Source organism: Anas platyrhynchos, chromosome 2 (assembly GCF_047663525.1).
Source record: "Anas platyrhynchos isolate ZD024472 breed Pekin duck chromosome 2, IASCAAS_PekinDuck_T2T, whole genome shotgun sequence".
NCBI classification, from domain to species: domain Eukaryota; kingdom Metazoa; phylum Chordata; class Aves; order Anseriformes; family Anatidae; genus Anas; species Anas platyrhynchos.
The window spans coordinates 41,093,672-41,107,689 of NC_092588.1; the positions used below are offsets into that span (position 1 = coordinate 41,093,672).

General features: G+C 39.4%; 1 protein-coding gene across 1 annotated transcript in view; it reads left to right on the plus strand.

The window, feature by feature from the left end:
* The first annotated feature begins 311 nt into the window (after positions 1 to 311).
* Positions 312 to 14,018, plus strand: part of TCEA1 (transcription elongation factor A1) — a 28,210-nt gene continuing 14,503 nt past the window's right edge. Inside the window, exons 1-3 of the mRNA XM_027452222.3 lie at positions 312 to 540; positions 5,922 to 5,984; positions 11,539 to 11,644. Of these exons, the coding sequence (XP_027308023.1) occupies positions 472 to 540; positions 5,922 to 5,984; positions 11,539 to 11,644 (238 nt within the window). The 5' untranslated portion in view covers positions 312 to 471. The remainder of the gene's footprint in view (positions 541 to 5,921; positions 5,985 to 11,538; positions 11,645 to 14,018) is intronic.

Sequence of the window (14,018 nt, forward strand, 5' to 3'; positions counted from 1 at the left end):
ACGGGGAAGGAGGGCTTTTCCGTCTTTTCAAAGACGTTTGCAGCTGAGGGCGGCGGCGCAGCCCTAAGATGTCTGACGCGGCTGGGGCACCTCGTGCCTGCACCAACCCCTCAGCAGGCGCTGAGCTGAAGGCTTAGGGCACGCCACCCCGAGCAGCGCCCGGCGTCGGGGCGGCACATCCCGGGAGCGCGTTTCATTGCGCTCTGCCTGTTGTTTGGGGGGGAGAAATGTCCCCCCCCACCCCATTTTTCCACACACACACAGTCTCTCGGCGCTCCTTAGCGCTGCCTGGCTCCCGCGGCCGGCGCTCGCCGAGCGCTGCCTGGCGGCGCCGCGCCCATCGCTGGTGCTGCTGGGGCGGGCCGGGAGGCAGCGCCGCGGCCTCGCTCCGGCTCCGGCTCCGGGACCGCTCCCGTGCCCCGAGCCCCGACCCCGAGCCCCGGCAGCGGGCGTCCCTGGCGGGGGCACGCCATGACCACGGAGGACGAGATCATCCGCATCGCCAAGAAGATGGACAAGATGGTGCAGAAGAAGAACGCGGTGAGGCGCCGGCACCGGCCTCGCCTCGGCCCCTTCGCGCCGGGGGAGGCTCAGGGGGGCAGTGGCAGACATTTCGCCTCAGCAGGAGCAGCCAGGCACCGGGACGGGTTGCACAGGGAGGTGGTGGAGGCACCGTCCCTGGGGGTGTTCAGGGAAGGGCTGGACGTGGTGCTTGGGGACAGGGTTTGTGGGTGGCACTGGTGGGAGGGGGTGGCTGCACCAGGTGGTCTTGGAGGGCTGTTCCAACCTTCACAATTCAAGGTTTCTAACTCAAAACTTATCTATGTGCAACTTCACAGTACCATACAGCAGCCACATCAACGACTTTTTCCTCTCTAAGATGATATAAATTACCAATAACGCCTTTAGTAATGCTTACCCCTCTATGGGAGCACCAGCTGCATTAAACCGGCGAGGTTTGTGTGTGTCCCACTGCGTGTCCCAAACCTCTAGTGGATGCTGGAGTTGTGGTCCTCGCCCTTCCCGTACTGAAGGTGTTCACATCTCAATTCATACCCTTACAAAACTAGTCTACAGGCTTTTCTGGGATGTACTAATTCACAGCTCTTTCTTTTCTTTTTTTTCCCTCCTACTTGCAAGCACAAAAGGATTTGTGTCTCACTTTCTCAGCTCTGAAGTTGGAGCAGTGTTTCATTTTGTGACCTATCTCAGGTGCCTCAAGTACCTACAGGGAGCCTACAGGAAAGCTGGGGAGGGGCTCTGTCAGGGAGTGCAGTGATAGGACAAGGGGGAACAGCTTTAAACTAAAAGAGAGGAGACTTAGATTAGTTATTAGGAGGAAATCCTTCACGCAGAGGGTGGTAAAGCCCTGGCACAGGCTGCCCAGAGAAGCTGTGGATGCCCCATGTGGAAGGCCAGGCTGGATGGGGCTTTGGGCAACCTGGTGTGGTGGGAGGTGTCCCTGCCCATGGCAGGGGGTGGAAGCTAAGGGAGCGTTAAGGTCCCTTCTAACCCAAACCATTCTGTGGTTTTGTGATAAAGACATACAGGCTGCGAAATGTTTGAATATCGCAGGAGGAGGAATGGTGAAGTACAGTCTGTGTGGTGTTGTTTGGAAGACTTCTGACAAGAGAAAGAAAGAAAAAAAAAACCTCCCCGATAATCTGGGAACAACTGCTGGTGCTGGGGAGCATCAGTGCGGCAATACCGTAGGTGCTAAGTGACCGCCAGGCATTTTGTGGTGATGCGGGAGGCTTTAGGGTCTGGGCTGTAATCCTTAGCAGCAGCTGGGGTCATGCAGGCAGGTGCAGCAGCGCAGGTAACCCAGTGCAGGCAGCTCACAGCTGTAGGAGCAGCACAGCATCTCCATGGGGGCAGCCTGGGTTGGATGCTGCGAAGCCCAGCACCGAGAGGGTATCAGCTATCCAAAGCATGCGTGTGTGCTGTGCTGGCAGCCCTGAGCTGGATGTTAGGAGAGGGAGTGCATCGGTATTTAGCTCAGCAGCTCTTTGTCTGTGCTTTTCATGCTGCTCTCTGTCAGTTGTAAGGTGTTGGTTGGACTTAGTCCTTCTCTGCAGTTAAAATGCTAACTTTAGCAAAGCGACTGAGATAATTTCTATACAGAGGTACTTTGTTGTCTCACAAAGATGGAGCTGGGTTGAGAAATGTGCTCTTACATAAGCACACACTAGATGATCGTGTTCCTGACGACTTCATGTGTTTCTTTCCCCATTTTTACTCAACATGAACAGGAAAATTTTAGAGTTTCATTATGCTGCCAAGCACGTGTTTTAAAATCTAAAACATTTATGTTTCTCTGTATTTGGTGTGTGTCTTTGAGAATGATTTGATGAAACCCATCAATAAGAGAAGCTTTGATACCTTTTCGCCCTGAAGTTGGCAAGAGACACTCAATCTCGCATACAAGAGGTGTCCGTGTGGTTTGTGACAGAGCCCTGTTTGGCATTTCTTTTGATGAGATGAAAAGGCAGCCAGTGCAGACACCCTTCCTGAGTCAGGTTCCTGGTGACTTGCCTTGACTAAAGCTTTAATTGCAGCTGTGCAGATTTCACAACTATTTACTGAAGCGATAAATACAGTTCTTGGAGGACGAAATAAACGAGCAACATTGTATTTAACACCCTATGAGATGCATATTTTTGCTGTTACTTCAAGTATTGATTGCATATTGGGAATAGATGTCACCACTCCTCTAGAATTAATGTGGTTTCATTAAAATGTGTGTTGGGCCTTCCTATAGCTTTTGTTGTATGTAAGTACACTCTTCTCTCACTGAGTTACTTTAATGAACGATTATGAAAGATAAGGTTGCACCCATGGATTAAAAAAACAACAAACGGCAACAGTTGAGTAAGTTTAGGAATAAAGTTGTCCATGTTATTAAATGTTTGCTTCCATAAGTAGAACAGATCTATAACTACATGTATATAGGCCTGTTGTCTTCAGAAACGTACTCCATTTTCTATAGCCTGAAGCATAACTTTAAAATATACATACAGAACATCATTCTGCTGCTGTGATCTCGTCAGCTGAGGGAAGCTGAAAGGAGTGGTCTATTAAGGCTATAGATTAAAGGTCGGGTAAACTGGAAGCCAATAGGAATGGGGCTGGAGCATTACCTTTCACTTTCTATAGAATTACAGAAATGTCTTGCAAAAAAGGATTTGTAATAATGTCTGTAACAGTGTTTAAAGCAGGACAGTCTTACACTAGAAAAATTGGAATTACAGCATCCACTTTGCTTTGGGTTGAAGAGGATGTCCGACTTTATGATAAGGAAAGTGGTTGTGAAAGTCTGTTTAGTTGCTGTTACAGTTTGGACTTGGTTTAAATTTAATGCATCTAGTTCTTAGTACACCTGATGCAATTGACTAGAGAAGAGTTAAGGCTTAGAAAGCACCAGTGCATTAGAGGTTTTGGCAATTTAGTACAGAAAACAGCATGAAATGTAGGTACTGGACAGAGTGCATCGTTTTGTGATTTGTTGCATGGCCTGTTAACCTATATATTGAGCTGTTAGTTTTGGAAAATATTTAGGCTGGGAACAATGGAGTTGTTTTGATACCTACAGTTGGAAAAACAATTAGAAATATATTCCATTTGACATTTTTGCCTGCGAGATGAGTTAAAAAGAGTGCTATAATCCCTACTTTGTATTACAGTATCATTGTTAAGCTGACTGCAGTGCCAGACTACATTGTCCTGAGTTTATTTTGCAATCGCAAACTGTGTACAGTTTGCTAATAAGTTAATTGGTTTGGAGGTAAGTGTTACCTGATTATATTTTTGAAAATGACGTTTTGTTTTTTTGTAGCTTGTTTGGCTAAGAAAATTTTACTGAATTTTATTTATTTATTTATTTTTGGTAGCTGTAAAGGTAATTGGCTTGTTTCACTTCAATCTGTGTTTGCACAGGGAAAAAACAAACACACAAACATGCTTATGACTGTTTAGAGAAAGATATGGATTAGTATACTAACTCAGTTCAGCACCTGAAAACAGCATGAAATTTACTGGCCTTGCACCACTGCTGCTAAAAGTCCACTGGGGGAGTTTTATTTAACTTTTATTCAAAAATTAGACTCTTTTCCTGGGACAGCAAAATGTTAAAGCTTTGGTTTTATGAGTGAATTGGGTTTCTGTGAGGTGGGAAATACTGAATTTTTTAGTTTTAGATGGTTCTTTGCTGTCACACATTTAAAAACAAACAAACAAAGGTTGTAGTAGACATTTGAAAGCATCCAAACGTGTGCCTGTGTGGATGTGGGTTTTAAAATGCCACTTTTGTTTTACTCAGCCTGTTGGTGGTTGTTTTATGCGCTATCTTTAGCGGTTAAGTTGGAAGACCGTGCAGGTGCAGCAGCAGATTACGTGAGTTCCTTTGCAACAGGTGTCAGAAGTTGATTGGGAAGAACTTAAAAACAAAGACCCATGCAAATGAAAAGATGCAAATGCATGTTGTAATACATACTTTGTGAATATGTAAAATGCATATAGAAGTAAATAAAATAGGATGAGCTGAGAGAGAGGTAAGGAAAGGGATTGATTTCCAAAGAATGGAAAGATGAAAATTTTGTGGAGTTGGTTTCTAAACCTCTGTGATTTTTTTTTTATGATTATTAAAAAAAGGCAATAAGGTAATGGGGTTAGTCTGGGCAGAGTGGCCTCTAATATGAGAAGTCTTTTGCCTTCTTGCTGTTCTTAGGTCACAGGTATAGAACCATATGCACTTGAATAACAGCAAGCATTTCTTAACCTTTGGGAGTTTGTTGTGCTCTGCCAATGCATGTGTAGCAAGGAGTGGATGGTGCAGAGATTTGCTTGAGTGAGGAAATTTGGAAGCCTATTGCTTGCATTTATGAAAACTTTTAAGTGAGGCCAGCATCACAAATGAACAAATTGTTAGAGCAGCTGTGTATATAGATTGTCATCAATATTTAGCAGATCAGCTAAGAGTATCATCTCTGAAATGAACTCATCTATCTAGGAAACTAGTGCTTTCATAGTGTTAATTTATACCTTTCCTTATCTTAGTAGTGGAAGAGGAATAAAGAAAACTGTGTGGCAGCTGTATAATAAAAAAATGCATTAGCTCAGTTGTTTCTAGTGCATTAGGATGGGCTCTGGCTTCCAGTCTGGAAAATGTTGATGCTTGGCCTGTCTGGTGTAGGCTAAATACTCTTATCTGTCTGCACTAACTAGACCTATGCAGTCTAGTATGTATATTTCATTGAATTAATATTTAAAGTCAGTAGTTGGAAATAAGACTTGAAAGCAAGTCTTGCTCAACTTTTTTTCTTTTTAATTGGGGCATTTGTTAGCAGACATGCATGCACAGTTGTCATTTCTATGGGGGACAGTAAACCTGTGTCTAGTCAAATAGCGTAATCTGATTATCATTTTTAAACCAGCATAATTTTATGGCTTTACCACACCACTACAAATACAGTTAAGAAAGTGAGTTATAATGAGCTGCATTATTGATGGGCTGTACAGAGCTTCCCAACTCAAATTCTTGTCTAAAACAGCAGGTGAGCTTGTTGTAGATTACCAATTGTTGTCTGGTTTGTTTCTGATACTATTAAGCAAAATGTGCCTATAGATGCCTGTTGTTGAGGATGTGTGTTGGTTAAGTGGCAATTTACAGAATGCACTGACTGGCATTTGAATTATATGGGATGAAACTTCCCTAGTCTTTCGGTGAATACTTTGAAATCTGAGTTAATTTTTAGTTTGTGAAGCAGAACATTCCTTGGCCTAGAATTGTTCCATGGATAAATTGGGAACTGATGGTTTGAATCCAGTCTGGGACCTTTAAGGCACATAAGAGTATGTTGTTGATACTATTTTTAAAACACCCCATTGCTACTAAATTGACTGTTTCTTTTTCCTTTTTGCAGGCTGGAGCTCTTGATTTATTAAAGGAGCTTAAGAATATTCCCATGACTCTTGAATTATTACAGGTATGACTTTTTATTGTTATGCTGCAAAAATTAACCCCGTAATAATGAAGGTGAAGCCAGCAAGTTTGGAAGGTTGCACTAATTAAAATAGATTCCTGTGGAGAAAGCACTTGAAGAATCCGTTGTTTTGGATAACTAGTCTGATTTCACCCTGATTCAGGGCACTTAAGTCTTTGCTTCCACTCTTAAAGGTCATCTTTTGAGTTAAAAATAATGAATGTAGTTACAGACAAAGGAAAAGTACTGCTTACAGATTTGCCTTACTTACATTTGTAGATTCTTATTACCAGAAATGTGATGCGTTTCCCTCTCTGTAAGGGAGAATGCACCTGATTAGAGCTCCTCCTTTTACCTAGCTTGTTCTGTAGGTGGATTTTAAGTGAAGAGAACAGTAGTTCATACCTTCAGGTAGGTTGTATTTGATCATTTCCTTTTTTATCCATCTAACTCTGAGTAGTGTAGTTACAAAGGTAATTACAGTACCGGTTTTGCTCCTCTATGCAGGTGTGGTGCCGTCTCACACTTGCATGTGTACACTCTAATTTTGCTTATCTCTACATCTATAACATAGTATATTACTTTTGTAAACTTTTAAAAAAAAATAAGTCCATGAACTTCATTTACATGTCAAATTTCAAAGTTTGTCATGTAGTTCTGCAGTGTTTAACTTCTGTTTCAAATTAACTGGGTATTACCAATCTCTATGAAAATTTGTAAATAGGGCTAAGTGGAAGACCTGATTTTTGCTGTGGTAGTCACTTAAATTCCAAAAGACTAAAAAGTATCATTTTGCTAAGTGACCATGGCCACAGATAAAGAATTGGCTACAACGATAAAAGTATCTGTAGCAGCATCAGTCTTTCCTATATATTTGTAAAATGTATTTATTTTGGTTACATTATCAGTAAAACCGTTTGCCACAAAAAATAGGAATTTGAAAGTATCACCCTCATGCATGAATGAGCATGGCTGATACAACTCTGCAACTTTTTTCCCTATGTCCAACCTTGTTCCTAAAACAAAGAAACAAAACACCTTCTCCAACCCTATTTTTTTGAGTTTCTTTGTGTAAATCTTTTTACAACTATTTGTGTAATATATATTTATATTTCCCCTTTGGAATGAAAAATCCCTGTGTTAGTGCTCCATACATTCTTTATGTATGTGTAAATACTGCTTTGCAAATCTCATGTGCTTGGTATGATGAATGAGACCAGGAGTAGTTTGACGCAGAACAGCAGAACTATCTTTATTTACCCTTTAACCTGAAAGATCTGATGAATGTACAAGTAGATAACTGGTAAAGGAATTAGCAGGTGGCTCCATGCTGTTTCACACGTCCCTGAATTAGAGATAATGAGGAAACAAGTGGTAGAAACAAAAGCTTGAGCAAAGTTGAGATAAAGTAAATTGGCTACAGTGTTGAAGATGAGCTTTAACAGCTCTGGGGCAGTGGCCAATTGCTGGCTGGCTTGAGGTGCCTGTCTGAGGGTCTCTAACCAATTATATGTAGGGATATACTAAGTCCGGTCACTTTAGAACTTAATTTGATACTTTTTTTTTTTTATTTTGCATCATACAAACATCAATTGTATGACAGATTTGGGTGCCTGGACAGCACGTGGGGCTACGGGGATAGTATATGTAGTAGTGAAAAAGAGCAATAAATGTCTCCTGTTCAAGAGCCATCAGGAGTCTGTGTCTTGCATCCCTTCAGATAACTCATTCTTTTTTAGTTGCAATGAAAACTTTTCTTACTAGTGTTGTCAACAGAGGGGACTCTTAAATCTTGATGAGTATAAACTCAAGTGTCTCTCTTCTGGGGCACTTGTGTGACCCTGATTTAATTTCTATGGATTGCATACTAATCCTGTCTTGTTTTTTATTCTATATGAAAGAAGCTTATTTATTTCCGTCCACATCACAGGTACCTGTTTTTAAAGTGGAATAATATTTCTAATGACAGGTTGTTTTTAATCTGCATTGAGGGGCACCATATGAGTTTTTAAAGAAGATTTCTCTGTAAGTCTAGTAGTAAGTCTAAAGGGATGAGCTATTTTAGTCTTGCTTAGTAGACTGACTGTAGCTTTGTTAAGAAGTTTTTCTGAAGTATCCATTGCTGTATCCCAGACGCTTTTTGGCTCTGTAAGATTTCATTTAAACTCAAATTTATGTTTTTTTTGTTGAGAGTTTTATCAATATGTAACATCCGTTCTATGTTTCTTTGTTGGTCTCCCAGAATTGCTTAAACAGTGGAGGACTTGGAGCACCAGTTGAAATAGTGGGTCATTAGTGTGCTGATGTTAAGGAGAATGATGGTGAGAAAGTGGGAGCTCTAAATTCCTCTAAGTAGACTGAGATATCTATTGCTATGTTTGGACTGATGAAGCACAGTAAAGTATGAAAATCATACTTCGACGTCCATTTTTGAGCAGTTTTCAAAATGGGCTACTTTGAGAAATTCACCGCAGACTGATGTGATAGTTTCATTATTCCTTTGTAATAAAAGGAGTGACAATTCCTCTTGTGACATGACCGGCAGTTCAGTCTGAACCGGGGAGATCCTCTGACAATTTACAAGTGCAAAGAATAGGAAGGTACGTGGCAGTAATTTGGGTTTGTGCTTGTGTCATTGGCCTTTCTTACCTGACTTCTGCCACAGGAAAATGAAGTGATTACATCCTCTAATCTGTCATATCTAACAAGTTATGTGTGAGCAAGGCAATGTGCCTCCTTAACAGCTGTTGAGCTGAGCTATGCAAGGAGCCTGTAGCCTTTGTAGCACGTGATTTATGTGGGGATTAGAATTACAAATCTGTTTAGCAGCTGCACAATATTAAAGACGTTGTTTCTCTGATGCTAATTGTGGGTAGTGCTGCAGCTAAAGAGAGACGGTCTTTATTTTAACCAACAGGTTTTACTGGAAATCCTGCGCACACATGCACACACCCCTGTGCAGAAGTAAGCCATGATGTATGGTCCTTGTTAGTGACTCGCCAGTCCACTGGCAAGTTGTGGAGACCTGGGATGTTGTTGGTAGTTATTCTCTAGGACTGAATTTGGCTTTCTTTTCATCCAAGTGCTCACAAATTCTCTGTCCTATTACTTTCATACAATTTAAAGTTGGTACCACCTGTGCTTGCTTCAGTGGTTGCCTTGCTTCCTTTCAATTTGGCTGCCACTCTATGCTTTGTTTCGGGTTCACATATAGGTTACTTGTGGTGACTTGTGTAGGCTGTTTGGCCTACAGCTTGAATGCTTTGGAGGTGAAAACAGATGTTTATGTAAGTCTGAGCCTCTTAAAGAAAAGCAAAAGAGGAGTGCTTTGGAATTTGGAGTGAAGAAGAATGATCCATACAGAGACCTGCATGTTTATAAACTGGCACAGAGATGATTCAGTTTCACAGGTTAAATTGGACTGGACAGAAGTACCAATCTTCCACTTAAAATAGCTCTCACAGTAACAGTTCCTTGGAAAACTGAGGAATTTCAAATGCTGACAGCCGATTTGTAGTTGAAGCATGGTCATTTGGAGAATATAACAATGACCTCTTGTGACTACCTGTGTCAGTTTTCAGGCAAATAGGTAGGAAGATCATACCTTCCTGTCTTTTTAAGTGAGGCCACATCATGTGTTGAAAATAAATGAAGTGAGTTTACATACTACTTTAAGAAAGCTGAGAATTTAGACAGTTACCAGCATAAGTTCTGCTCATGTGATCAGAGGAAAAAAAAATTAAATTTGAGTTTTACTTGAGTTTTTCTACATTAAGTAAAAACGTAGGTTGGTGTCCCTTCCCATTTCTGATAAAAGTAGGCCATAGTTATACTCAGTTATCAGGTTTTCTTGTTTGTGTTTTTTTTTTTTTTTGTAGGTACATTTTTTTCTCATTCAGATATGACAAGTACTTTATGGATTTCCAAATGTATGTTATTTTTATTGTCTGAACATAATGACCAGAGTATATATTTAACATGTCAAGGCAGTTGGTCAGTACTGCTCTGGTCAGGCCTTTGTGTGATGCAATTGCTGATGGCTAAAGCATATCATGAAAAGAGCATGCAGTCAAAAGTAGAGGAAAAAATGCAAAGTGCCAGCCCGTAAGTAAAGTCCTTGGCTTGTCCTCAGTGCTCAACCACAGAAGGGGAAAAGTGAAAGCAAGAGGAAGAGCTGCTGCATCTAGTTGGTGTTTTCTGTTAGTCTGAGTGTGCAGAGTCCATCCTGAAAAAATCTTTTATACAAGTGAGTAGCCATCTGTTTTCTTTAGTCTAAAATATGCTTAGCACTCATGTTCAGACCTGAGATTTTGATATGCTTCCTTAGCTGCTGAATATTTCAGTACATTTCCAATCACTTAGCACATCCGTGGAGCACAAAGAAGTGTTTTGTGTGGGCTGTAAGGAGTAGTTTACAGGAACAAATCATTTCCATTTTTAGTGTAACACAAAGATTTAAGTTTTCCTTTAAAGGATAAGACGTCTATGACAAACCATTTCAAAAGTACATAGAATAAATTATATTTAACGAGTCTGCCGAATAGTAAATGCAGCAAAGCTGAGCATCTTAAGAACAATCTAAAAATTTACTCATCAATCAAAATACAAAATCGTAGCAAAATGCTTATTTGTCTTGTTAAATACTTTATTCCTTTCTCAAAACTAAAAGTGTGGAAATACTCTGTTATATTAACATGTTAGCTGAAAATACTCTGAAGTGAAACTTCTGTTGCTGTTAATCTAAAAGTAATGTTCACAATGACACAGATCATAGCTCTTAAAAGGAAAAAATTCTAATTGTTAGAAGGAATGGATTGTAAATAAATCTCATCTTCACCCTGTAGGTGGCAGTAGTGCCGAAGTTTTAAAGCCTGTCACCAGCGTGGCATTTTCAGAAGTGTGGGCAGTTCTTACTGTTTCTACCTAAAAGCAGAAACCTCTGTGCTTAAGATTTTAAGGAATCTCAATATTGCTAAAATTGCTAGGAACCTAAAACATGGCCACTCCCAAGTAATACTATAGCTTCTTTCATAGCCAGGAAGTGGGAATTCTAAGAATATGAAGTTACTGAAGCAGTTAGCAACCGTCTGCTCATGCCAAAATATAAATACAGTCATTGCTTCAAACAAAAATAAGATTTCGAGTTTAGAACCTTTGCTAAAATATTTTTATAATATTAAAATTTATATAAGGTTTTTACTTTCTTAGATGGTTTGAATGCCATACTTAGTTTAGGTAAGTAGTTCTGTAGAGTTTTTTTTGTTGTTGTTGTTGTTTGTTTTGTTTTTTAATGAGTCGGGAACAGGAATCTTCTGATGACTCCTCTTCACCCCCAAACTTCTGTGATGTATACAAATGTTACTGTTGTGCTTCATTGTAAAATGTAGATGTTCTTAAAGAAAGTTCTGCAAAGGTTTGCAGCATTTCATCCTAATATTCTTAAAAAAGTTTATTAAAAAAAAAAAACGGTTGTCCAAATACAACTTCCTAGAAATTTATATTTGTTTAATTATCTTCATGTCACATTTCATAGTGTATGTTTTTATTTCTGTTGCAGTCTACCAGAATCGGAATGTCAGTGAATGCAATACGCAAGCAAAGCACAGATGAAGAAGTTACATCTTTAGCAAAATCTCTGATCAAGTCTTGGAAGAAATTGTTAGGTAAGGTGACACAAACTTTTGTTTATTTTTTTACTTGTTGTTTTACTGTTTCAGCTATATGCAGATTTGATGCAAATCCTTCCACTTCCTTGCTTCAGATATACTTGTGCTTCTACTTAAGTATTGAAACTATTTGTGTGAAGGTAGTGGGTACTCTTTGACTATCACCGGTGCATTACTGTGAAAATGTATTCAGAAACAAAGTTAATATACTTTGATTAGGGCTGACAAACAGTAGGAAACCGACTTCTGCAACATGACTCATTTCTGAAGTCTCATTGCTTGCTGTTGAGCTAGAGTGACTGTGCTGCAGTACTAAAAACTAACGAACCTTTTCTTGACTATTTCCTTTGTCAAATATAACAGATACTCAGAAGAGTTTGTGCAAAACTCATATGAAAGTGTAGAGACTTTGAAGTTTGGATATAAAGTGACATGTGAAGAGAAAAAACAGTTTAAAAAACACCTTTAAAATTCTGTTATAACTTACCGATGGTACATATTTCTCTAAAACCTTAATAGTTTTAAATAACTTACTGATTAATGAATTAATACTTTTTGTTTAATTTCCATTACAGCAATGAATACAGTTATTAAAACCTTTTTGTTAATAGGTGGTTATTCAAGGATGCCTTGTAGCACTTAATTCTAATGTGTTCGAAAAGACTCTAATCTGAAGCAGTATCTTTGAGCTATTTTTGCTAATAACACTGGGTTGAACTCAATTCAATTTCTTTGGATCCCATTTTAAGCTTTAGGAAGCTTAAAATTTTGAAATAGGAAACAGGTTTTATTTTCTCCTGATTTAAATATTCAACGTTCTGTCTAGATATGCTAAATACCTGGCTGCCATTTTAGGGGTAGCCTCAGTCAGCCTCATTTTGTCAACTCTGTTAGTCTCATTTGTCAGCCTCATTTTAGCAATTACAAAGTATTTTATCAAATACTTTATTATTCCTTTCGTAAATGTTGTAAAAATGACTTTATATCCCTTTGTCAGTATATGCATGTACATATGGACAAATGGTGACAGTTTACATAGTGTTAACTAATCTTCTACAACTTACATACCCTAATAAGAAGCCACAACTTCTATACCACAGATATTTTTTTAACCTACCTTTAAAATGTTAGATAACACTCATTAGGCTAGTAGTAGTAATTAAATTTTACCAGCATATTGAGTATTACCTAAATGCTTTTAAAATCATGCTGACTTTTAGTATAAATTAAATGCACACTTTATAAAGGATCTGATCAGAAGTCACCGGTAAAAATTAGAAATCATGTACTTCTGATTAAATTTCCACTTATATCTTGATTGAAGTCCAACTGTCTGATGCATAAAAATGGCAAGATATGTAAAAGCAGCAATAGACTTGCATATTAACTTGACCTCCTCTAAATACTTAAAAGCAGCAGCTGGACTGAGGGACCTAGCTCTCAAGTTATTCATGTAAGTAAGGAATATGTAATAAATGATTCAAAAAAGAAAAGAAAGCCTCTGTTACTCTTTTTTTTTTTTTTTTTTTTAGTGCAACTTATTTTAGGCAACAAAGCAGAAGAAATGTTTTCCACAGAATTCTTAACTTTCGGGAATTCTCCCAGAGACTGCATTTTGCACTAGCTAAGCATTCTGGGTGTCACTGTCCTTCGAGCAAAGGAATCGCAGTTTATGTGTTAAGACAGTAGAAAAAGGTTTCTGTTTCATTATTTTAAACATAATTTCAGTCAGTCAAACTTGTTTTAATATATTGTTACTATAGCTGACTGATATGTAACTGTTTAAACGTTGTGAAACACAGGAATTATTATTCCTGCAGCTCTGAGGGTGGTCTTGCTATAGAAGTCTGGAATAGGACTCTGATGATGACGGTAGGTCAATCTGAGTGTAGGCTGCTGCTGAAAGAGGTGGTCTTGACCTCCCTTTTGCAGAGGTGCCTTCTTGCTCCTTCCTGTGCTAAGACTAGTGCTCAAGTGGCTATCCAGAAGGTCAGAGTTGGGAACTGACCAGTTGTAAACTAAACATCTTGTTCTTCTGGATTACATCTCAACTGTATCAGATTCTTGATCCGGCCCTTTTACAGTTACTGATTCCTGCACAGGGATCGGGGCAGTAACATGCAGCTGGGGAAAGGTGGGATTGCTGCTTTTGATGGTTGCTACGTTCAGATTAAGACAATTGTGAAATCTACTGTAAGACTGCTTTCATCAGGTGATGTCAAATATGAGGAACTGGAATGTAAATAGCAAATATTTGACAACAGTCAGAACTGAATATGTTCTTGGGGCAGAGGGTACGTGACCTTTGTTTATTCTCTAACTTTTGTTACAGGGGGAAGATATAGCTCTATGTACACTACGGTGCTAGGTT